General features: G+C 43.1%; 1 protein-coding gene across 9 annotated transcripts in view; it reads left to right on the top strand.

The window, feature by feature from the left end:
- The window catches only part of TNIK (TRAF2 and NCK interacting kinase), a 313537-nt gene that overhangs the window by 234243 nt on the left and 54618 nt on the right, over positions 1-24676 (top strand). For 5 of the 9 annotated variants that reach the window (XM_054040029.1, XM_054040028.1, XM_054040027.1 and 2 more), the window contains exons 13-16: positions 13031-13141; positions 14813-14899; positions 16676-16873; positions 17667-18803. In XM_054040029.1, coding sequence (XP_053896004.1) covers positions 13031-13141; positions 14813-14899; positions 16676-16873; positions 17667-18803 — 1533 coding nt within the window. The remainder of the gene's footprint in view (positions 1-13030; positions 13142-14812; positions 14900-16675; positions 16874-17666; positions 18804-24676) is intronic. The other 4 variants (XM_054040025.1, XM_054040026.1, XM_054040030.1 and 1 more) reach the window with 4 other exon arrangements.

The following is a 24676-nucleotide window of genomic DNA, read 5'->3' as shown; positions in this document are numbered from 1 at the left end:
CTACACTCGATAAATTGCAGGTCAGGTTTTTTTCTTTTTTCTCTATACTGTTGATGAGTCAAGAGCAGCTTTGAAAAGAGGAATAGGATTCCACACACTAAAAAATCCCTTGTACTATAGTAAGTGATTATTTGAGGACTATCATAAGGGAAGCTGACTCTGCCATTGTGTAAATGGATGTTGCTGCAAGCAATAGAGAAATGGAACAACAGCAGAATAAAAGCAGACACCAGATTAGCTGAAATCCTATAATAAATACAATACTTATTCGACTTGCTAGGGGTATTAATATGCTCCCTTTAAATTGAAACAAATCATTCTCTCTCTTCCCCAAACAGGGTTTGAATCTAGAGCTCTAATCCCCTTGGCTGGGCTCCACAGGGATCTATCAATTATACATATAAAATGATGGGGTCTAAATTAGCTGTTACCACTCAAGAAAGAGATCTTGGAGTCATTGTGGATAGTTCTCTGAAAACATCCACTCAATGTGCAGTGGCAGTCAAAAAAGCGAACAGAATGCTGGGAATCATTAAGAAAGGGATAGATAATAGGACAGAAAATATCATGTGGCCTCTATATAAATCCATGGTAAGCCCACATCTTGAATACTGTGTGCAGATGTGGTCGCCCTAGTTCAAAAAAGATATATTGGAGTTGGAAAAGGTTCAGAAAAAGGCAACAAAAATTATTAGGGGTATGGAGTGGCTTCCGTATGAGGAGAGATTAATAAGGGTACGTCTTCACTACCCACCAGATCAGCGGGTAGTGATCGATCTATTGGGGATCGATTTATCGCATCTAGTGTAGTGTAGACGCGATAAATCGATCCCCGATCGCTCTGCCATCGACTCTGGAACTTCACCGCTGTGAGAGGTGGAAGCGGAGTCGACGGGGGAGCGGCGACAGTCGATCCCGCGCCGTGAGGACGCGGGGTAAGTTGAACTAAGATACGTCGACTTCAACTACGCTATTCTTGTAGCTGAAGTTGCGTATCTTAGGTCAATCCCCACCCCCTAGTGTAGACCAGGCCTAAGACTGGGACTTTTCAGCTTAGAAAAGAGACGGCTAAAGGGAGATATGATCGAGGTCTATAAAATCATGACTGGTGTAGAGACAGTAGATAAGGAAATGTTGTTTACTACTTCTCATAACACAAGAACTAGGAGTCACCAAGTGAAATTAATAGGCAACAGGTTTAAAACAAATAAAAGGAAGTATTTCTTCACACAATGCAGTCAACCTGTGGAACTCCTTGCCAGAGGATGTTGTGAAGGTCAAGACTATAACAGGCTTCAAAATAGAACTAGTTAAATTCACAGAGGATAGGTCCATCAATGACTATTAACCAGGATGGGCAGGAATGGTGTCCCTAGACTCTGTTTGCCAGACGCTGCGAATGAGCAACAGGGAATGGATAGCTTGATGATTACCTGTTCTGTTCATTCCCTCTGGGGCACCTGGCACTGGCCACTGTAGGAAGACAGGATACTGGGCTAGATGGACCTTTCGTCTGACCCAGTAGGGCCATTCTTATGTTCTTATCCTGTGAGGGGCTCATTTTATTGGGGCTGAACATGTTGCAAGATCAGGCCTCTAGTTTGTATGTGGCTCTGAAGAAGTCACTCCCTTTTCTCTTTCCATTAAAAATTAATGTCACTGCATCCAGCTATTGAAACGAATGCCTAAACTCTGGGTAACTGGAAAAGTACTCTGGGCTGTTCTCTCATTGCCTCCTTCCCAGTTGACATGTCCCTTTAAAATGTTAGGTTTTAAAATGAGAGGGGAATATATTCTGAGCCAAAGGGGTTGGAGACAGAAGGCTTTCAGCTGTTTTGTCATGCCACACAGTGGAGAAGTGCAGCCCTAATTGAACAGCATGCTCAACCTAAGCCCGATTCTGACGTCAACATTTCATTTTGTCTCATGCTCTTATTTCAAATTACTGCTGAATTTTTATAACAGCAACTTTGTGCCTTGCTTCCTCTTATGTCTGAGGCTGTACACACCAACTCTTTGCCCCAGCTCGTGTGTTCTCGTAGACCAGACGCAAGAAACTGTGCGTCAAGCAGTGGCTAACCTGGTGTCTGAGGGTATATCTTGTGCTCTCGGTTGGTGTTTTTTAGCAGCAGCAGCAGCAGCAATTGGCTTTGTCAGGAAACTGGTGGTTTTCTCAAGTTGCTGAATAAGAGCGAGTCAGTGAAAACCTCTAGCTGCTGGCATTATGAGTCAAACTAATATGACTGTTTGCAATGTTTTCAAATTTTACAACTGCTGCTGTTTCATAAGTCACTTTGGGTCAAATTTTGAAATGTGGGGGTTATGGGCACTCAGAAAAATATCTTCATGTGGACTGGATAATTGCATGTATAAAGAGGTACTTCAGAACACAAGATGGGGGTGGCAGGGCTGGCAGGTGCACATGGATTTTTTTTCACTGCCACCTTTGGGATCTGCTTGTGAAAGTGGAGTTGCCTATATGGATGAGGATCTCTCTACCAGTTTTATATTGCCACCTCCAACCAATAGTAAGGTTATTAGGGCTTGTCTACATGAGGAATTCATAGGGAAACGAGTGCAGAAATAGCAAGGGGGGTGAATATAAAATGCAATAGCTATTCTGCACTCACTCCCTGTGTGGATGCTCTTATTCTGTACTAAATTTAGAGTAATCCATTTCCAAAGTGGATTACCCTAATCTGCACAAAGGCACTCTTGGTACGGAGTATGAGTTAGTGTGGGGGAGCTAGTGTGGAACAGCTATTCAGCAATAGCTATTCCAGGCCTTTTTCCCATGTAGACGAGCCGTTAGTGTTAGTAAGAAGAGAAAAAGCAGTCTTGTTTATTATATTTATTGGCTATCCTTTATATGGACGGCAAGAAATCAAGAATTGTTATAGTAAGGATTAGAGTTTTTGAGGGGATGTAAACTCTCGTGCTTCAGGGCATGAGCCAACCTCTAACTAATACGGGTTAGTACAAAGCTTTTCCAAGGGCGGGTTATTCCATAATTGCCTGCTGTGGGGCATGCACCTTGCTCTAAAGCAGCTGGCACTGGCTAGATGGACCATTGGTCTTTCCACTCTGGCAATTCCTATGTTCCTAACTGAGACATGGGTTGTTTTAACTTTTTATCCAGAGCAGGCAGGTTTCTGGCGATAGATAAATCATCCATAGACTGTGCATTCTGTGTGGTTCTTGCCACTTTAATATCTTTATTCTATAATATGTATAGGTAGAATTAGATGTAGGTATACTAGGTGTATTCCATAGTTAGGAGGAGGACTTTGTTGTGAGGTCACAGAACTACCCCTATACTTCCACAGTGGGGGTGACCGGTCCTTTTATGACCATTTATATAGAGGAAGGGGAGAATTCATAGAATCTGTGACCTTGCAATGAAATCACGCCCTAACTATGGCATATACCTGGTCTGTCTGGTCTGTTTATACATATTTCTAGGATGTAGCTGTGAACGTAATGGAGAATCTCATAGAACATATGTAGAAATCAGGGATGGGAAGACCTGTTAGGTTGGCTTGGCTTTCCCCTTGCAAATTCAGGATCATTCTGTACAATGTCTGTCTTATTCTAGTTTGAAATGGCTCAAGCAATAGGGCACCCAGCAGCCCCTCAAGGTGGCCAGCAAGCAGTCCCCTGCCTCAGTTTCCCCCTTCATGGGGCTTCTTCAATAATTCACAAACACTTTGTCCCTTCCCAGCCCTTCTCAGGTTCTGGTTTTACGATCATAACAAATAAAGACAGTTCTCAAGTTCCTCCTCAAGTTCCTCCGTTTACCCTCTTAGCAGCCCACTCCCAGACCTTTCCTGGCTGAAGTCCCAAGTTTCTCTGCTGGAGCCTATTCTCTCCCAGCAGCCTTTGCACTCCACTCTGGTCTCCCTGAGAACTCACTCTCTCTGCAGCTTCCTGCTGCTCTTTATAGGGGAATCAGCTGAACCCTGCTCAGATGCACCTCCTTAATAACTAGGATTGGCTGCCCCACTGCCCTTAAAGGGGCATGCCACCCCATTACACACTGCGAACATGGATTTTCCCCCCGATATTCAGCTTATACTTTCTCTTCCTTAGGTTCATTTTTCTCACATCTAGTTTTAGCCTCTAGTATCATAAACATGTCCTCTCCATCCCTGGTATGAGTTCCTACAACTTCTCAATGGGCATAATTTATAGAAGGTATATTGGCATGCCATATCCCATTTGCACCTATTCCATTAGCAATGCACATTAAAACAATACATTGTAGCAGAAAAATAGTGAAGAGGGGTTCAGTGAAAACAAAGTTGCATTGCTCTGAGGGAGCTTGGCAAATGGACTCCTTGTCCCTATCTCCCCAACAATTAACTATTATAATTTTCCACTTGAGTTTAATGCTCATGAAAGGGGTCACAGCATGAGACCAGGAGACTGAAGTATTTTATCCGCAGAAGAGAGTAGAATCAGTGCCTACTTCCCCATAGTGCCCAATATCAGCGTGCCTCAGTCCTGACTGGTGGAACCACCGCAATGGATGAATGGAAAACTTGGTCTCCATACCCTTTCAAGGATGCCAATTAGTGCCAACTATTGTAATGATCACCTGTCCACCAGGGACTGAGCTGAGAGCACCAAACAGTCACCAAAGGGTAGCAATCACAAGTGCATTGGGTTGGATGTCATTGCCAATACCTTGAGTCTATTCCTCCAGAAAGTTACTTCAATGTTTGGAATTTGCTCTAGAGAGTAGCGTGCATGTGGGGACCCGCTCTTGCACAGCAGTAGGGCATTCTTAGTTTGGGCCTGAGGCTGTTCTCACTTACAGCAGTTCTACACTGACTTCCGCTGAGTTACTCCTGGTTTATACTGGTGTAATTAAGAGCAAAATATGCTCTATACTGTTTAAAAGTTTGATTGGAGAGCACTGAGCATGGTCAGTGAAAATGTCTCTTGGTTGCAGCGCTCCATCAGCAGATCACTGTAAAAAGAGGAAAAGGGGAGCAGATTGAAGATGGAGGCTATTGATAATTCAAAATAAAATAAAATTGGCCTTTAAAACCCAATCTGGGACACACAAACACCCTGAGCCTGTGGTGCTTTTGGGGCTTGTAAGTCAGCCTACCTAGTAGTGTCAGATGTATCAGTGTTTATCAAGCGGGTCCAGACACATAATAAATCCCTATAAAGAAAGCCAAGCTGAATGAATGAATGCGTCAGCTGGAAGTCAGTGCAGTGCCAAAGAGAATGACTTAGAAGGATGCTATGCTTGTGCTTCTGAAATGCAATATGGTTGCTTATATCATAGAATTATATTAATTAGAGATGGGAAAGGCCTGTCAGGATATCTAGCCCATCTTCCTGTCATTTTCTATTGCTTTGTCCTGTCTAGTTTTAAATAGCCCAAGACATGGAATTTCCAACATTTCACCTAGCGATGGCCTCTTCCCCCTCACCATACAGAAATCCTTCTTCAGCATTTCTTTCCTTGATGTCATCCCATCACTTGTATGATGATCCCTCCTTTGGTGATCCTAAATCAGGGGTTCTTCAACTTTTTCATAGGGTAGACCACAGCTCAGTAGGAAGACTTGCTCATGGACACTTGTCCTCCCACTCACAATCTCATGACATCCCTGTGACACAGACAGTAAATGTGCTCATGGAAAAAGTAAAATCAAGGAAGTTTTGAATGTTGTTAGTGATCTTTTAATGCAGCTCAGTTGATGAAACTAAAGAGGAGAGCCAGCTCTCTACAAGCCTTCAACAAGAGCTTTGAGAACTTCTGTTCATACAACTTCTGTCAAACACTTGGAGATATCCCTTTTGGTCATCAATTAACCAACCTACACATATTTTATTCTTTTAGGCTGAGATTTTCAAAGCCATCTAGGAGATTTAGGTGCACAATCATTTCAGTGAAAATTGTGCATCTAAATCCACTAGACAGATAGGAAAATCTCAGCATTAGTCTTCACAGTTTCTATGGTAGTTCTATGACATCCCTCTCACTTGGTCCACATCCTTCTGGCACTGAGGTGAACTCATTATTCTAGGAATGGCCACCCCAGAGCTGAATATCCTCAAACCTGCATTCTTCCAGGAGTACCTGACTTCAGTTTTGATCATGGGAAAATGACAGCAGTGAGAGGAGTGAGGTGACATGTATCATAGCAAGCAGTGGGGAATATGTGATTTGAAAACCTATAAAGAGGAGGGAAGAAAAGCAGTCAGTGCCACAGAAAGGAACCACCGCCTAATATCTTCTACAGCTTGACCAATATTGGTTGAGGGAATGAGTCCTGTCCTTCCTTAACTATTTAGCATCAAAACAGTATTTGAAAAATTGCTTGGAATTTTAGCTTGAATGTGGCTGAATATGCAGATTTCTCTCTCTCTCTCTCTCTCTCTCTCTGTCAGGCCTGGTCCACACTAACCCCCCACTTCAAACTAAGTTACGCAACTTCAGCTACGTGAATAATGTAGCTGAAGTCGAAGTACCTTAGTTCGAACTTACCGCGGGTCCAGACGCAGCAGGCAGGCTCCCCCGTCGACTCCGCGTACTCCTCTCGCGGAGCAGGAGTACCGGTGTCGATGGTGAGCACTTCCGGGATCGATCCGGGATCGATTTATCATGTCTAGACAAGACGCAATAAATCGATCCCAGAAGATCGATTGCTTACCGCCGGACCCGGAGGTAAGTATACACACACACACACACACACACACACACACACACACACTACAGTGTGTCCTGAAACTGGCTTAATGAGGTCTTCTTAATGGAAGGATCCATCCCTTTGAGTAAAAGAAACCTGTGATAGTATGTTGTTAACTTTTAAAAGGATTTAGTGACACTTACAGCCAGAGCCTTTTGACTTGGAAAGTAATTAAAGTTCAAATGATGCCCCAGAGAGACAGAAATGCTATAGCTATGTTGGCAGGATTCCATCCTAAAAGGGGTGTGCACTGGGATCACAGGTGCCACTTAACTTTTCACATTTGTTGACTGTATTTGAAGCAGTGTGTCAGATTCTGTTCTCTATTACACAGCTGCAACTTCCAAGACAATGGAAGTTGTAACAGTGTAAATGAGAGCAGAATCTGGTCCAAAGTCTTGTTCTTCTGGGAGCTGAAAATACAAGAGAATTCAAGAAACGAGGGTCATCCTCTTTTTATTTTATTGCTACAGACAGTTTGGCACATGAATCCAAAACAGGTCCGAGATTTAATCGCAAAAAAAGATAAGTGAAAGACAAAAGAATATCAAAGCTGAATAACATCAAAGAAAATATTTGTATGGTAAAGAGTTACTTAGCTTAGTTACTATAACCCCCGTAGGCTTATCAACAGGCATTGAACCCAGGAGGCTCAGACCTCTGCCATTCCAAATCGCAGCTCGGCTGAATCAGCACGTCTCCTCAGTGCAGGCTAACCAGTAGACGGGAACAACATAGATGCTGGAACTAGGGGTGTTACCACACCCCCTGGCTTGACGTAGTAATAACAACCCAAATACATGGTTTCTGCCTTCAGCACCCCTACTATAAACATTGTTCCCGCACCACTGGGGACAGACACATTTAGCCAATGTTTTATGTAGCCACATTCCTGTGCAATGTTTGTAGCTTTCTTTTCTTCTTCTAGGCAGAAGATGTAAAGGTCAAATCTTTACAGTGAATACGTGAGACAAATCCGAGTGCCTTGTTGTATATAGATGAACTTTCATTCAGTGCCGTTTTAGGGCCCAGATCCTCAGCTGATGAAAATTTCTGTAGCACCGCTATTTATTTATCTAAATATAAATGAAAAGCACAGAAAAGCATCCATTCCACACTCTGGGAGCAATTGACAAAGTCATGCATATGAACCCCAGCAGTCACCCACTCATAGATGTATACCAGCTATAACTCTGTCCATCAGCATTTTCTTTTGCAGGAGCAAGAAACAAATGACTTGTATAGAGTAGGAGAATGTTCACTAATGCAACTGCATCCATGCAAACCCTTAATGTAGAAACATGGCGCCACTGCCGCTTACAAGGTCAGTCATGCTGCAGCTACACATCTATGCTGGTTTTGCACATGGCTAGTTACACCACTACCAAACCCTTCATATAGACAGGGCTATTGTTTTCATGCATTCAGATATCAAAGTGGTGATTTATCCTTTGCATTATTGGTTTTGTGAAGTTAAAACCTGGGCTAGGTGTGCAATCCATGCAGAATTCTTTCATTTTTACTTAAGTCACCTTTACTTAATGTCCTATTACCATTACTTTTGCTTTGTCTTTAAAAGCTTGCAAAGCTTATACTTTGAGCCTTCTGGTGTGGGAAGGCTATCATAGAAAATAGGGTCCTTTAGGCTAACCATGATGTTCCCAGACTAAAGTTCCAACTCCCATTCAATGCATACAGAACCCTTATTCACAATAATGGGAAATACCTAACTGGCCCATACATTAATGGGAGATATCTATCTGTGTTCCAATGCTTGACCCATCTAAATAGATGGTATTTCAGGCATGTTTCCTTTTTCACTGGTGGCCTAGAAAGATAGCATATCGCAAAGACGCTGCTACTTAGAATATGTGTTTCCATTTGTTACTTGGAATTCCCCTTCTTCCTGTCTGGTGACTCATATTTACATTTGGTAGCAGGAGTTGCATTTTTCCCAAGAGCTGCTTCTTACGAACATTATTGCCTTTCAGAATTAGCCTGCAGGTTGTGCCATGGTTCTGACCTTCTATGACTCAGTTATACTTCCTATTCCCAAGTGTGTCTAGTTTAGCAGAGTGAACTGTTATTCTTTTGAAGTCATCTTTTCATGCCAGGCCTCAGAGGACCTTCCCAGTAGTGTCTGTGCCTTCATTTGGCTCCCACCATCAATATTTAAAGCCTGTCATTTCTAATGCTGTATAAATAGGATCTCATTGTGTCTTGCCAAAAAGCTGCATGTAGCCTCACCTGTGAAGCTATATAAATACACTCACAATTAATTGGTAGTCTTTGCTTATATGAATAAAAGGTCTGTATAGTGTGAACATATACAATAGACACCCAGGGCTTAGGAAAGCATTATCACATGGGGGGGGGGAGAGAAGATGGACAGATGGAGGAGAAAAGGAGACAAATAAAAAAGCATCTTCTAATCTTTTGCTGCCATTTTCTGTCATGTTCCTGCTGCTCTGAATCCCTGATTGAGAGGAACCTCTGTTTCAGTCATTCCAACAGCATCGATTCAGCACAGCCAGAGCCCGTGAAATTGGCAGCCGCATAGGCAGGGGTAGATGAGAAAACAATGCGGTGCTGGAATCTTCACCCACTCTGTCATGCTTCCAGGTCATCTCCGAATGCCTGCTGGCTGTAGAAGCAGAGCAGTGAGCTGAAGCAATTCCAGCACCTCAGGAGACTGAGTCTTCTGCTAATTCATAGTATCTCTGGTGAAATGGCCTTTAATTCACTCAGCTGTTAGCTGCAGTCGGTCATAATGTGACCTGACAAATGACTATCATGCTGGCAGGAAGGCATGCAGTAGCTCGGTATTCTCAGTCTAGATTCCCAAACATATTTTAGCTTCATCATACCAGTCTGAAGAGCCAGGCGTTACTTATTTTATTATGTTGATGTGTTATTAAAATAACAGTGCAATATTATAGCTTAGCACTCAGTAGTTATTTGGAAGTTCAGATTAGTATATCCAGTTAGTTGTCAAATGGGGTGTTCTATACAGAGCATTTTCATGAGTGTGTGTGTGTGTGTGTGTGTGTGTAAATATATATGGTGTGTCTGTGCACACATGTAATGACAATGACCTCCATTGATAGAGAGATTTCATCAGAAGGACATTTTAGGGTGTCAGATTGAGAACTCAAAAGTTAGGAACTCCCATAAATTATGACCGCTGCTGCAGGGTTAATTCAGCCATGACCTGTGTATTTTATAGTATAGATTTCCACAACAGAAACAGTCATATGGATTCAAAAAAGAATACAAATATATAAGATAACACACACCGATAAAATATTAAATAAAACGTGGATAATGTGACTATGTTTACACTGTGACATTTTTGCTTTCTGAACCCTACAGCTGTAAATAGTTTTACAAAAATGTAATTTTCCTGCTCTGAGCAGGATTAATAACACTGGTAAAAATGCCAGTGGCCGACCAACACTAACTTTCTCACCACTGCTATCATTAGAGCTGCATTGGAACTAGAATAACGGTGGGAGATTTCCCCAAAATACAGCCAAATGCCCATTCCCATCCATGTCACTAATAGTGTATATCTACACTACAGATGTGCAGGTGTGATTGCAGCTCAGGTAGGCATACACAAGCTAGCTTTAATCTAGGTAGTACAGCTAAAAATAGACATGAAGATGTGGCAGCATCAGCTGTGTAACCCCATCCAGTCACCCTGGGTATCTATTCCCTTTGCTAACCACCATGAAACTTACTCCAGCAGGTTTTCACTGCTATTTTTAGCTCTTGTAGCTAGATGAAAGCTAGCGTGGGTGTGCCTACCCAAGCTGCATCACACCTAAGACTGCAGTGCAGACCTACCTAATGAGACCCGTGTCTTTAAAGTGAAAGGCCCTTTCAGAGTGACCGAGTGACCATGACTCTATTGTACTGCACCACGTGATACATTTTTTAAAATTCTTAAATACAGCATGTGCACAATGGCAATTTTTAATACATCCATTATTTTCCCAAAACAGATCAGCTCCATAGGAGCCATTGTAATGCACATGATTTGCCTAATATATTGCAGTACAGAACATTACTTATCCACCTAGCCACTACAGGGCCCAGAGTAACTGTATCTGCAGTGGCAGAGATGTCTGATTGAAAAAAATGCACGTAATTTCTGAAGTGTGTGTGTATTGGCACCTTATTACAGCTGTGTGTTACTGCACTGGAGCCTATGGAGTTCCCACAGACCCAAAGGTCCCTGTTAGCCAATATTTGCACGCTACTGTCCTCTGGTGGTCAATCTGTCACACTATCCACTGAATTGATGTTTTTGCATAATGAGGATAGAAAACAGGCAGATAACATACAGGTGTGTCTATTGCTTTTGGGTCCTGTTTCTAAGCCTATCCCTCTCTTATAGGTCATACCCCTAAGAAACTCCTAGTGGAAGCAGTGTTGTCTAGCATTTTTGTTTTACGCCACTCTGAGCAGAGTAGCCCAGCACCAACCATCTTTCTATTATTTGTTTGCCAGAGTAGCTCAAATATCTTGGGCCTGAATCTCTTCTGGCACAGATGAAAATCAGGATTAAGTCAGTGGACTTACACTGGAGTAAGACTAGTATAAAGGCAAGGAGAAACAGGCTTTTTGACTCTAAAGCTTATTTAGTCTCAGATTCATGGTTACCTCCCCTCCACACCCCAGCCAGATCACCTGAAGTTGAGTGAACTCTTCATAACTGAACTTGAACAAGTCACTCCCATCAATTAAGGCATAACCAGGTGTTTTGGTTGGTGGGAGCTGGCACTCTTCCCTCAGATTCAGGACTGAACAAGTGCCCCAGCAAGATGTTATGTAAGTGGTGATGGTATCTGTAAGCTTGAATGGGGGTGTAAGTATGGCAAGATGCACTTTTCCCCCAGTAGAAAGGCACGTGTATAGTAGATAAAATGGTAAGCAGTGGCACAAGTTGAGAAAGTTGGGAAATGCATTTTGAACAGCGCAGCAGAAAGTGAAAGCCAGCCAGCTTTGTACGTGGAGGTGGCTGAACCAGTTAAGCCCATTGCTAATTAATTATTTTACACTTTTTCGTTTCTGTCTTGGAGCACATTGGGCACGTTGTCAGCACATCTCTCCCTTCGCCGTGATCGATATTGCATATGCACTGCATGTAGGACCTGAGTGGCATGTAATTAGAAAACCATATTGATTTCCAGGAAAGAGGTTGCAAACATGCAGATCTTCCACATAAAAAAAGCAATTTGATCTTCAAATGACTTGATTAAAAGCTTTATTTTCCTTAGTAAACAAGATAACTTGGTGAAAAAAGACCATGCAAAAGGTCTGATCCTGTCAGCATAATAGGCAAGCATTACCTTCTCAGTGAGTAGTCCCATTCACTCCAGTAAGACTTCTCTATGTCTCAGGATCAGGCCCCCCACATGATTCTTATTTATTTATAAAGTGCAGCAATATGGCCCCTACATTTGTTTTCTTTTGAAAGTGGGTGGGAGCAGTGCACTTGTGTTGGATGAAGCTGCTGTTTTGTCCTGTGTGCGGCACTGCTCAGGCGAGGACTGTGGGTGGATGTCTGTCAGCACTAAACTGCCTTTGTCTAACTCTTTTGTCGATGGCCAGTGTGGTTGCAGACGCAGACAGCCTCTGAATTGCAGCTGTTGTCTGCAAAGCATACAGAAGAGATCGTGGTGCATCCCTCTAGCCTTTCAGAGCTCAGACATCGGCCCTTCTGTGAAATGGCAGTGAGCTGGAAGAGCATTTCTTCTCACACAAAGCTCACCAAGCACCCCATTCTTGCCAATATGAGCAACATCCATGCTGCCATCCAGTTTTGGCTGAGTATGCAACCAAGGATATGTTTGCCTCATTAGGCTTGCTGACAAAATACAGCAGCCTGCTCTGTCACACGCTTTCTGCCTCCATCCTGTCCTTGTGTTTCTGCTGTACTCTGAAATGTCATGATTTTGGCAGCAATCGGTGTCACTTTTTTAATATTTGTATTTACATGTTCAGGACCCAGGTACTCTCAGTTACACATGTGCACAAGATCTGTTGAATTCACTGGGAGTCATGCATGCAACTGAGAGGATAACAGAGCCCCTTGTTTTTTGCATAGGACAAATGCGGTAGTGGAAAAAGTTCACACCCAATTTTGCAGGCCTTTCTGAAAATCCAGCTTTTACATACCCTCACCATGTAAAATTGCTTCTGAAAAGCATGGACAAGAATGTTTTTCTTAAGTGACGTAAAGAACTTCTGCCTGCTTTTTATTTGCATTTGCAAATACCTTAATAGTTTACCTAGGATTTTTGTGCCCATAGCAGCAGAGAAGAGAGAAGGAGATGAGGAAGCAGCAGGAAAGAGAGCAGAGGCGGCATTATGAGGAGCAAATGCGTCGAGAGGAAGAGAGGAGGCGTGCAGAGCACGAGCAGGTAAATCTGCAGAGGATTCTGGGTGAATCAGTCCCTAACATCGAAGGCTGAATTCTGAGGTCAAAATTGCTTCCTCTTGGGATTATTGTCTATTGTGATATTTTAGTTCTTTGCGAGCAGTGGTAAATTACAATTCATTTAGTAAGTTAAAAGCAAATCGACTTATTTCTCTCACATTTGATCACTTTCATCACTAAAAAGTAAATTGCTTAATTGCTAACCCCCTGTTTATTGCTTTTCACTGTATTAATTCCCTTCTATCTGTTGGCCAGCAATTCTGGGGCCACTTAATATACATTTTCCCACTCCCACGCTCCCTATATAAAGCTTTTGTTTACTACTGTCTCTAGTACTTTACCTTGGTTCCCAACAAAACTGGTCCCTCCTCTGCCTGAACTGACCTCTTTATAGCTCTTAGAACACGTGGCTTCTCAGGATAGTAGGGTAAAAAGAGTAGAGGAAAATATATAAAAAGAGTAGAAGTGCTGATTTGTCATTTCCAACTTTAGAATGGGGTTTGCTTAACGCTTGACCCTCATCCCCACTCATGAAAATAAGATGAATATCACAGTCCTGAGGCTGTCCCGTTGAGCAACATTTTGCATAATTCATAGTAGCCATAGAACTTTTTATCTTTTCTGATAACACTACAGAACTTACAAAGGTGCTTTACATCTTCAAGATGCTGTATAAGCACTAAAGACCTTGTCCTGTTCAAGAACCGGGTGTGAAATTCCCGTTGACTTCCTTGGAACTACCATCGCCTACACTGGAGTGTTCCATGAGCAAGACCTTAAGGGATTGTCCCCTAACTAATGAAGGCTTGCAATGCCACTTCAGGGTTGGGAATACTTGTCTATACTACCAGTGCTTTGCCGGTATAGCTATACCAGCAAAGCTCCCTGGTGTGGATTCAGCTTATGCCAACAGAAGCAGTTTCTCTGCCAGCATAGTTACACTACCTCCTCAGACGACATTAGCTATGCTGACACTGTCAGCGTAGCTGCGTGTACAATAGGGATTTTGCTGGCATAGCTATGCCTGCTAAGGGGTATAGTTTTCTCAGACATAGCTACGCCGACAAAACTTGGTAGTGTAGACCTGGCCTTACGTTACATCCTACAGATAAGGAAAGTGAAAGGACAGAGGTGGAGATTTTCAAAGGCCCAAAGGAATCACTTTTTTGTTCTGCCCACTTAAAATCATTTCCCTTCCTCTGCTCATATGGAAGAGACTAATTTATTTAAAAAAAACAAAAACCCACCCTTCAAGGTCCAAATTCTGAACTCACTTTACACCAGTGTAATTCCAAAGTACTTGCATAGTCTGTAATGGAGTTAATCTCTATTTAGGTTGGAGTAACTCGGAACAAAATGTTGCCCTCAAATTATAGCTGTGCCTTTTACTTTTTTTTCAATACGGTAGAATGTAAAGTTTGTGTCATTTCAATCAGCTACAGGCAGGTGAAATTCTCAGTGTTTTCAGTTTAAATTAATTGACTTTGTGTTCTTTTGCAGTTGAATCTCTCTGTGTTTGAGCCAGGGTCCCCTTAGTGTTTCTGCCATTTCTATCCTTCATGCAGCAGCTCCTTCCTCTGTGGAATTACTGGCTCTTTTTCTCTTCTCTCTTTCCCCACCCCTTCACCCTGATCCTTGCTGCCCATGTCTCCAGGAGTACATCAGGCGACAGTTAGAGGAGGAGCAGAGACAGTTAGAGATCCTGCAGCAGCAGTTACTGCAGGAACAAGCTCTACTTCTGGTAATGGGGAGACCACATCCCTGCTTACCCGCTTTCTGTTTGTAGCGTGCCTGTCTGTGTGTGCCTGTGTGTCCCCATGCCCTCTGAATGGCTAGTATAATGAGTCGGGCTATGTAGGTAACTTGCATACAATCACCCGCTGCACGGATTTAATTAAACCCATAAACCTCATAACCTCACAATTCTCCAAGACGCCACTCTGCTAAGAATAACATGCTGAGGTTTTTGTTTCATAAATGCAAATGGAGCCGCGCTCCGAATTCTTGTATTTTTTTCCTCTCAATTCCGTGACCTCTCACTGATTCGATATCCTTGCTGCGAGCTCCTTTCTCACTCAGTCTGTCTCTGTAACGTTGGCATGCTTTTGGCTTCATTAGAAGTGCAGGCCGCTTCTCAGCCCCACTGTGTTTATTGCAGAGTAATTTTTAAGGCCGTTAGCAGCGTACTGGAATACAATCAAACTGAAATGTACTTGTACTCTGCATACCCACTCAGCTTTACAAGTTATGATAGCCATATTTCATTTGCAAACTATTAGTTTTACTTTCTTGACAGGAACATTTTGTGTTCCCTTCTCATGCTGCTTCCATTTTAGACAATGTTTTTTATTGCATTATCTCCTGAATTGCCCCTTTTTCTTTTTTTGTTTAAAGCGAGAGTTATATTTATCAGTATTTATGGTTTTCTTTTCAATAAAACAGAGCTCATTATTGGTCTCTGTTTCCACTGGCTTTATTTAGAGAAAGAGGGAACTCGTAAAAATCCTTCCTTTTTAAAGGTACTTAACTATTAATGATTATTAATTAAACCTTTAAAAAGCCCCAGTGCTTCAGAGAGATCCATTAATTGGCTCTGCAATTCAAGTGTTGCCACAATCACCCACTCCTATGAGCTGCTGAGTACCAACCAACTCCCAGTGGCTTCAGTATGAAATGAAGGCACTCAGCACCTCACTAGATGGGTCCTCCTCTGCAAAACCTGGTGATCAGCAGTTGTAACTTACCAACCCAGCAAGGATCTCAAATTATTCAATGGATTTTCTGTTTGGTCAACTCAGTGTGAACCTGATTCTGTTCTTTGAACATAGAGGCTGCTTAAGGGATTTAGATACCAAGCTCCCATTTGAAATGTGGCTTTAAAATCTCAACCACAGTGATTGAAGTTAATATACTTAGTACTTATGTAGCCCTCCTTGGACCAAATTTAACCCTGGCATAAGAGGGGGTGAGTGACTATGTTAACGGCCCTGGAGCTGCACTGCATGTACAAGGTCTTGATGGGGACCGTCATTTCCAAACTTCTTTATAATCATGAAGGGCCAGAAACCCATTCCTCCAGTGGGGAATGATTGCTCAGACTAATTGGCCTAGGTGGAACTACTTGTGCAAGCAGCTGCTCCCCTGTGTGAGCAAGGGGTCCAAATCTGGCCCTAAGTAATTGATTTCTACAGTGCCCCGTTAAGAATATTAACATCCCCAGTTTCCATATGAGAAGTAAGGGCAGAGAGCCTAACTTGTGTCAAAGCTGGAATTAAAATTCGCAGGATTCTTTGGTTCTGGCTCTTAGAATATGTCTCTCGCCAGGTTTCTTTATGGTTTACTCCTTCACTGGGCCCCCACCGGCTTAAGAACTGATTGGCTTCATAGGGCTAAGCCATGCTATTTATTTGGGTTTATTTTTCACCAAACTGATAAATATCTGATCGCTCACACACTAGCCTGACTATCTCTATACAGCTTCTCACACCCATGTTACGGTGGTGTTGTTCTTGGGTAGGAGTATAAACGCAAACAGTTAGAGGAGCAGAGACAAGCGGAGAGGCTGCAGAGACAACTTCAACAGGAGCGAGACTACCTGGTCTCCCTGCAGCAGCAGCAGCAGCAACGGCAAGACCAGAGGCCAGCAGAGAAGAAGCCGCTGTACCATTACAAGGAGGGAATGAATGCAAGTGAGAAGCCAGCTTGGGCCAAGGAGGTAGGAAAGACTGAGTCCATTTGTGCCAGATCCTTGTTTGTCCCCACAAAGTGACCCCTTATAAATGGAGAGCTGGGATGGGATGTAGTTCTGTTTGAAAGTCTTTCACTGAAAATTACACTTACCCCAGTGTAATTCCATGGGCTACAGTGGGGTTACTTTTCACTTACAGTATTGGGAGGGAACGCTAAAGGAATGGGAATTCCAGAATGCCAGTCCCTGTTTACTTTGTGGTTCAATTACTGTAGAGGATTCCTGAAGCCAGGCCAAGACTAGGAATGTGATGCTCTCTTCTCTGCTGTAATTATTATTATGGTGAGAGTTGCTGGATGAAAAGTGGTCCAGTGCAATTCAGTAGCTCTGAAGTGGATTCCTTTACACTGTTCACATTCTAGTTGAGTACTGAATTTGAAGCTGCGGTGATATGCACTGGAAGGGTGTTTCTTCCTGTTGTAGAGATTATATGGTACCAAGTGTCCTATATAGTTATTGTTGTTTTGTGCTTTTCAGGAACACAATCTCTGTTGCTTTTTTTTAATCCAAAAACAGGACACAGCATCTAGTAATGCTTATTTTAAAAGTGAGATGTGAATACTAGATATAATTTTACTGACCAGTATTGAAGGAGATGCACACATGCAAGCATGCAGTACAGTCTCTGGATCATATGCATTCCTTTTCCCTTTCCCCTACCCCAGAGATATTTTATTACCCAGAAAGAACACTGTCCATTATTACTGTTTGTCCTAGAATAGTGTGTTTTAATAGTATAATTTTGTAATTCTACTCCCAGGTACAGCAACGATATCTTAATAACTCGCCTGTTCTCCCAGCTAAGCAGAATCACTCATCTGTTGCCAGACACTTGGCACCCTTCATTACTGGCAAAGATGTAGCACCACAATCCAACATTAAGCCTTCTTCTAATCTTTCCAAGTCACAACCCTCAGCTAAACCAAATCTGCAATACCTACAAGCATTAGATCCTCGGCAAGTGAACCCATTAGTCTCTGCTAAGCCAAGACATGTTCCGCCAATTATTATGATTTCTAAACCAAAATCCCAGGTACAGCAACGCACCCAGAAGGGAGAAGAAGCCATCTGGACACGTTCTCAAATTAGACTTGGGCATCAAGAGCAATCAAAAAAGAATGATGGTGTGATATCCCTCAAAGGGTCTCGCTCTCAAGGATGTAGTCCGGTTAGGAAATCAGGATTGGAGGTGACGTGTGTTTCTTCTCCTCATGTTTCAAAAGGAATAAATTCACATTTGCCTAGTAACGGAGTGAAAATGGACTTTAAAGAACATAATGGAGACAGGGGAAGAAAATTTGCTCCCTCACTCATGCCTACAAGTCCCTTATTTCCCTCAAGAAGCACTCCATCATTAAACAATATTGACTCGATGTGTGATCACCTAGACCTAAGTGCTTCTAGCCCAGAACACATTTTAAGAAAAATGAAGACTCAAGCCCTTCATAAGAAGCTCCATGCTTCCTTTGAAAGTATCCCAGGACTCCTGCCATCTACAGGGATCCATCGTACACAAATGCAACAGAAAATAGGAAGAAGCATGGATCAGCTTCCCCTTCCATCTCTTGGTCTTTCTCCACAATGTTCTCATTGGAATGGAGTCATTTTGGCTCCTTTGTCTTCTCGCTCCCGTTCATCTTCTGTGGACTTACTTTCCTTTCCCCTTAATTCCAATCTGATTCAGGCTTCTGAAGCTGGCAGGGGCAATGCTCCAAATAGCATGTCTTCACAGGTAGCCCCAGGATCATTCTCTAATTCTTCCTATTGTTCTCCCAAGCTTTCTCCTCAAGTATGTAATGGAAAAAGTTTTGTAAATTTGCCTGTGATCAAGACATTCCTGTCATCGAGCACTCCTGATCTGAGAGATGTCAGACAACTTAACTCTGAGCTGCCTCTGGTGGGTGATATCTTCCCAAACTTCAGTGGGCTTAGCGCTTCCTTAGCTTTGTAAAAATCAGGGCTGTCTATTGGGTTTTTGCTGTGGTGGAAATGTGTGGCAGCAAGCAGGGAAACGGGATGAAATTCCATCTTTAATAGCACGGCTTTAAATAAACTTTTCTAAATTCCAAACATGCCTCTGGCATTTTACTATCTTCAGTTCTGTCTATAAAAAGGTTCTTAAAGTCAAGACTGAATACGTTGTCTCTTGGTTGGGATGAGGGAGAACAGTGCTAGATTTGGCCATCCGTTCCAGTGCAAGGGCCTAATTCTGTCACTCTTACTCATGGTGAGTAATATCTGATTCCTTGAGTCACCCCATTTCTTGGTACGTAAGGTACGACACAGCATGAGTAAGGGCAGCAGAATTTGGCCCTAAGCCTTTTGCTGAAATACACACTATAGGAAAGGATGTATCAGAGGGGTAGCCGTGTTAGTCTGTATCCACAAAAACAACGAGGAGTCTGGTGGCACCTTAAAGACTAACAGATTTATTTGTTTATAGGGAAGGAGTGATTTACTGTCAAAATTTCATAGAGTTAATCATTAATTTATCTATATAATCAGGTCAATTTTCTAATGAAAGGAAAAAATACTATGAAGTTGTTTTGGAATACAATGAACTAGAGTGCACATTTTAGGCCTTCAGAAAATATACACACAGAGATAGCTCAATATAGATATACCGGTAAATAATATCAGTATTTACAAAATTTTCATTAGCACCTCTCAGCATTTTGTATTTAAGGGGTAGGTTGTGCAACCCAAACTCTCTCAGCACTTACACTAGTACACTTACTTCATTAGGAGTTACTTTTATGGAGTGAGTAACATGATCATGGGTGGTACAATCTAGCTGTAAATAGTCTAAATCTTCCATTTTTTGTGGACATAAAAACAGAGGTTCCCCTCCTAACCATACTTTCAAATCATACAGCACATGTTTGTTGCTATCACATGCCAATCTCCTTTATTATGGTAGCTGGCTGCTTTGAACCACTGGTCACCAGTGCTCACAGTTTTTCGCCCTAGGTTCATTAGGTTGTGTCCTGACAGACTCCATTTTTGGTTCTCAAGCTAGTCTGTGCTGGTGCTTGTTGCGGTTCTGGCTGCCAGTTTTTGGCCATGCTAGAAATTATACAAATTGCATGGACATATTGCACTGAAGCTTTTCTGGATTGGTACTGACAGTCCTCTACTTTCTCCGGGATCATTCTTGGGTTAAAATCAGCAGTTTTAATGAGTCCAGAGTCATATCTTCACAGCCAGACATTTACCCACTTTTGATCTTGTTCCCTTCGCATTTCTTTCTCAGCTGGGGTTTATTAGAAGCAAAGTGATAACTGCTTTTAGCTACGGGCGTAAAATCTTTCCAAATGCCATATGGCTCATTCCTTGTTGTTTATATTATTTATAAAGAGCAATAGGTATAAAATATTAATAAAAAACAGAAAATGAAATTCCTGCAGTAAGTATTAGTCTAAAGAGAGACAATTCAGATGGGAGAGGGACATGGATGTTCAAGGATCTTCACAAAATGGTGATTCCCTGTAGGAACTTATAAAGTGTCCAAAATACTTTATGTGCAGGGTCTGAGTAGTACCTATCCAAAATTATGATTATTTTACCCCTGTATATCCTTTTCATGTGTAAAATTACTGTTTCAGCTAGAAAGGACCCCAAAAGGCCCGGGGTCAGCAGGAGCAGAGGTTTCTGCTCCGTATATCTCCCCACGCCTACCAGGTTCTGGGGCAAAAGGGTAGGTTTGAGATTCAAACTGGAGCCTTGAGGTAGCAGTACACAGAGTTGCTGTGTCAGTGGATCATTCTTGGTGGTTTGGGAAGGTACCATTCCTGGATTTAATGCTGTACATTTTTGGCAGCAAGCTTCTGGGAAATTTTTATGATATTGGTTGGCACACGAAAATTCTCCCCACATCTGTGGTGTTTAGATACTGCTTGTATTATTAGAACTGGGAGCACTGGCTGTTGGGAGTCTGAAAGGACAGGAAACAGGAAGGAGGGGGAGGAGTTGAGGACACTGAGTGAGAGTTACAGAGGGTGCAGCAGCAGCTTGGTAACGAGGTTTCCACTGTAAAAATAAAGTTCTGTTGAAGTTTGTTAGTATCTTGCCTGGTTGATACAACAACATCATGGCCTCCCTGCTAGTCTGTCACACTGCCAGTGGTGCCAATTTGGATATTTCTTGAGGGGGCAAATTCTGGTCTCCACTGTCCCTCCTCCCACGCCACAACCGGCCCCCACCCCCATCCCATTCCCCACTCACCACCTCACCCAACAACCATCGGTCTCCTCAGCTGAGGAGTCTCCTCTCTCTTACTTACACAGTGTACAAGCCAGTGCTGCCAGGGGTGGAGTTCTCAGCAGATTCTCCTGTGCTCTGCCATATAGGAACAGACTCCCTGTGACGCACCATTTGGCCCAGAGCCATGAGGGTACATCTGCTCTAAAAATCTGGGTGTGTGATTCCCAGCTCATGTAGAAATACTTGCACTAGCTCACTAAAAATAGCAGTGTAACTGTGGTAGCATGGGCAGCAAGAAGCAGCAACATGGGCTAGTCATACTGAATACACACCTGCCTGAACCCTGTGTGTATATACTCAACATGGCTAGCCCATGCCACCGCTTGTTGCTGCCCATGCTACCACAGGTGCACTACTATTTTTAGTAGTATGTCTATGCCAGCTGGGAATCACCCCCCGCCCCCCCAACTCTTCGTGGAGAGAGACCCTAAGTGGCATTGTGACCCCATGCACCAGGTCACAGCACCATTCACTAAAATTTGGCCTGGTTACCCTTCCACGTGTACCAGGGGGCAGCCGGGTCAAATTTCAGCATTGTGACCATGCAGCTGAAATGATGCTCTGGTAGCAGCCATACTGATTTAGTACAAGGCCACTGCTTACAAGGGGTTGGGCAAGGGCCTCCTGGCTCTGTGACCTATGGAACTTTGAGCAAATGCAAAAACCTGGGGGAGGAGGGGTCATTTACTCCCCTAACTGGCACCAATGCACTGCTCATTCATGTATTTAGACCTGTTTTCCCTGACTCGCCAGTCTTTGCACGTGCTTGCTTCTTCATGGTCTCTCTTCAAGATACAGAGCGGGCGCAGACAGTATTACCAAGTCTGCAGCCATAGAGGGTGTCCAAGTCTTGGGTGGCCCCATCAATGCTAGGGTGAAATTTACTGCCTGGTATGGAGAATGAATGTCTTCATGTGCTTAGAGTTCAGTGGTGATGATCATTGGAGTCCCCTAGGGAACTAGAAAGTAACACCTTTATTCCAGCCCTGACTAGAGCATAGTCTGGGTTCTTCCTTCCTACAGCCTCACAGGAAACCTTAATCCAATAGTCCTCCAATGCCCCACCACCCACACACACACCAGTTCTCTACACATGCCCATTCTACTCCCTTTTCCTGTGGCACTGAGGGCTTGACTTCACTTGCAGTGTCACCTTGAAGCATGACTCAAATATTGCCCGTAACCCAACTCCCATCCACACCCACAGATCTCTGTGGAATTAAATTGGGCCTCAAACTCAAACTAGCTGGCCTGTCAGGGGGATGGTCTAGAGCATGGATGCTGCTGAGGAGTAAGCTAATAATGCAGTGGAGATGCAGCTTCTGCCCATGCCTCCACAGCCTTGGTCTACTGTATCAATGGACTTCATTGTGGAACTGCCATGCTTACAGGGACACTCAGTAATCCAGGTTGTTGACGACCTCTTAACAAAAATGGCGAACTTCATCCCACACTGTACTGTTCTTACTGCACAGGAGACGGCTTGGCTCTTCTTGGGAAATGTATTTCACTACTGATGGGCATTTTATCAGACTGGGGTCCTCAGTTCATCTCCCAATTCTGGCAGAAATTGAGTTCATCCACCTATCACCTGCAGATTAAAGGGCAAGCAGAGTGTCATCAAATCCTGGAGCAGTAACTCTGCTCCTTTTTGAGTTCCCACCAGGATAACTGGCTTCCTCTGCTGTGCTACACAGAATTCACATATAGCAATGCAATCCACGCCACGACCCAACACAGCCAGTTATTTGCAAATGATGGCTTTCCCATCTGCTTACACCGAGACTTAGCCATGAGCTCCCCAGAATTGGCTGTTGTTGATTTAGCCTCCCATCTACACCGGGTGCGTTGGCAGCGGAAGGAACACTTGCAGTCCACCAAAGAAGCCTATAAACACCATGCAGATTAAGACCGTCAGGCTGTCTCTAATCTGGCCATAGGGGACAAGGTGTGGCTGTCTTCCCAGAAGCTGGCCTGAAGTAGGCTGCCTGATTGGTTGGAAGAGTCAGCAGACCAACTCTTAAGCCCAGCAGCAGTTCTTCGGTTGCTTGAAGCATTCGCCCACAGCTGCGATCGCTCCTGTGCTTGCTTGTTCCAGCCCTGCTCCTGCCTTGCCTCACTCCAGGTAACCTGGTCCTGACCCTTGGCTCTGATTTCTGACTTGGGCTCTGGCATCTGGCCTCTGACTCCAGCTCTGACCTTGGGCTCCTACTCCTGGCTGTTGACACATGCTCTAACCACTAAACCTGATTCCTGCTCTGCCCAGTGAGGACAACCACCTGCATCCTGGTCTCTGATACATACCTCCCTATTACATTACTCTGCCACCTATTCCTCCACATTAGCTGTGAAATATTCTATAATCGGCTGCATATTTTCGTTTGGCACTCTGTCAATGAGCTCCAGAAGTTGGCTGGGGGACTCCAGTTTCATCATCCTTGGCTGCTGTAGTTAGTGCCTGAGCTTGAATAATAGGCAGATTTACTGGAACTCCTTTGAGGCAGATTGAAATGAGGCCGTCACTGACTGGACTGTATCCCAGTATTTATGCAGATGCATCCTTGTTCAGAAGAAATGCTGTTTCTCTCTCAGCTATCCCTTCTGTCCTTATGTACGCAGCTAAGTCCTCTCTGCCGGAGTTTATAAACTGACCTCAAAACTGCCACTGAAAGTGTATCCAGGAGGGGAAAGTGTAGTTGTTCTGTTGGGACCTTTAGACATGCTAGCTGGTCATTCATGATCTAAAAAACCCTTCACAGGCCTTACATTTTTAGGAGAAAGACTTCCTAAAGGACACGGTCTATTTCCTAATTTTGTGTTTGCCATATTAGTCTCTCCAAGAGCCCCAACTTCAGAGTGAATGGTTCATTTATACCAACTTAAGGGCTCTTTGAAGAATTTTATGATCCATTTTTTACTTGAAGATTTAATGATTATTCCTTCTACATATACACATACAATGTTCGTTATTTTAGAAGCTGATTTCCAACACAAGCTTATGCACACACTAATTTGCTCTTTTGTACAATCTGATTTCAATAACACATGCATTGCATTTATATCTGGATTGGCTGAAACGATTGTATTTCCATCTGGATGAGCTGAAAGCAATTGAATTTTTTTTCATTTCTGAATTAGCAACACACCTGTTGTTCACAATGGAAGACTAGGTGCTAGATTTATTAATTCCAGAACAAAACAAACCACCTTCTTGCTGCCATGTTCATTGTTTCTTTCAAATCTAACGAAAGCACTCCCGGTGTTATTTCAGTATTGAAGGTAAGGACATTTCTTTCAGTGGGAATGCACTGCAGACCATTTGCGCTGGGATCTTAACCCTTAGAGCTTCTCTTCTTCAGATGCATCTGCTGGAAACACCCTCTTGAAGCTTTATTTTCCCTTTCAGATTAAAAAGGACACGTGTGAAATGTGTGAAATATAAATTGTCTATTGATGTCTTGAAAATTCATTTACCATATTGTCTGCCTGGTAACTTGGATTCCTCAA

The sequence above is a fragment of the Malaclemys terrapin genome, chromosome 9 (assembly GCF_027887155.1).
Source record: "Malaclemys terrapin pileata isolate rMalTer1 chromosome 9, rMalTer1.hap1, whole genome shotgun sequence".
NCBI lineage: Eukaryota > Metazoa > Chordata > Testudines > Emydidae > Malaclemys > Malaclemys terrapin.
The sequence above is the reverse complement of the archived record's forward strand: the minus strand, read 5'-3'. Positions and strand labels throughout refer to the sequence as shown.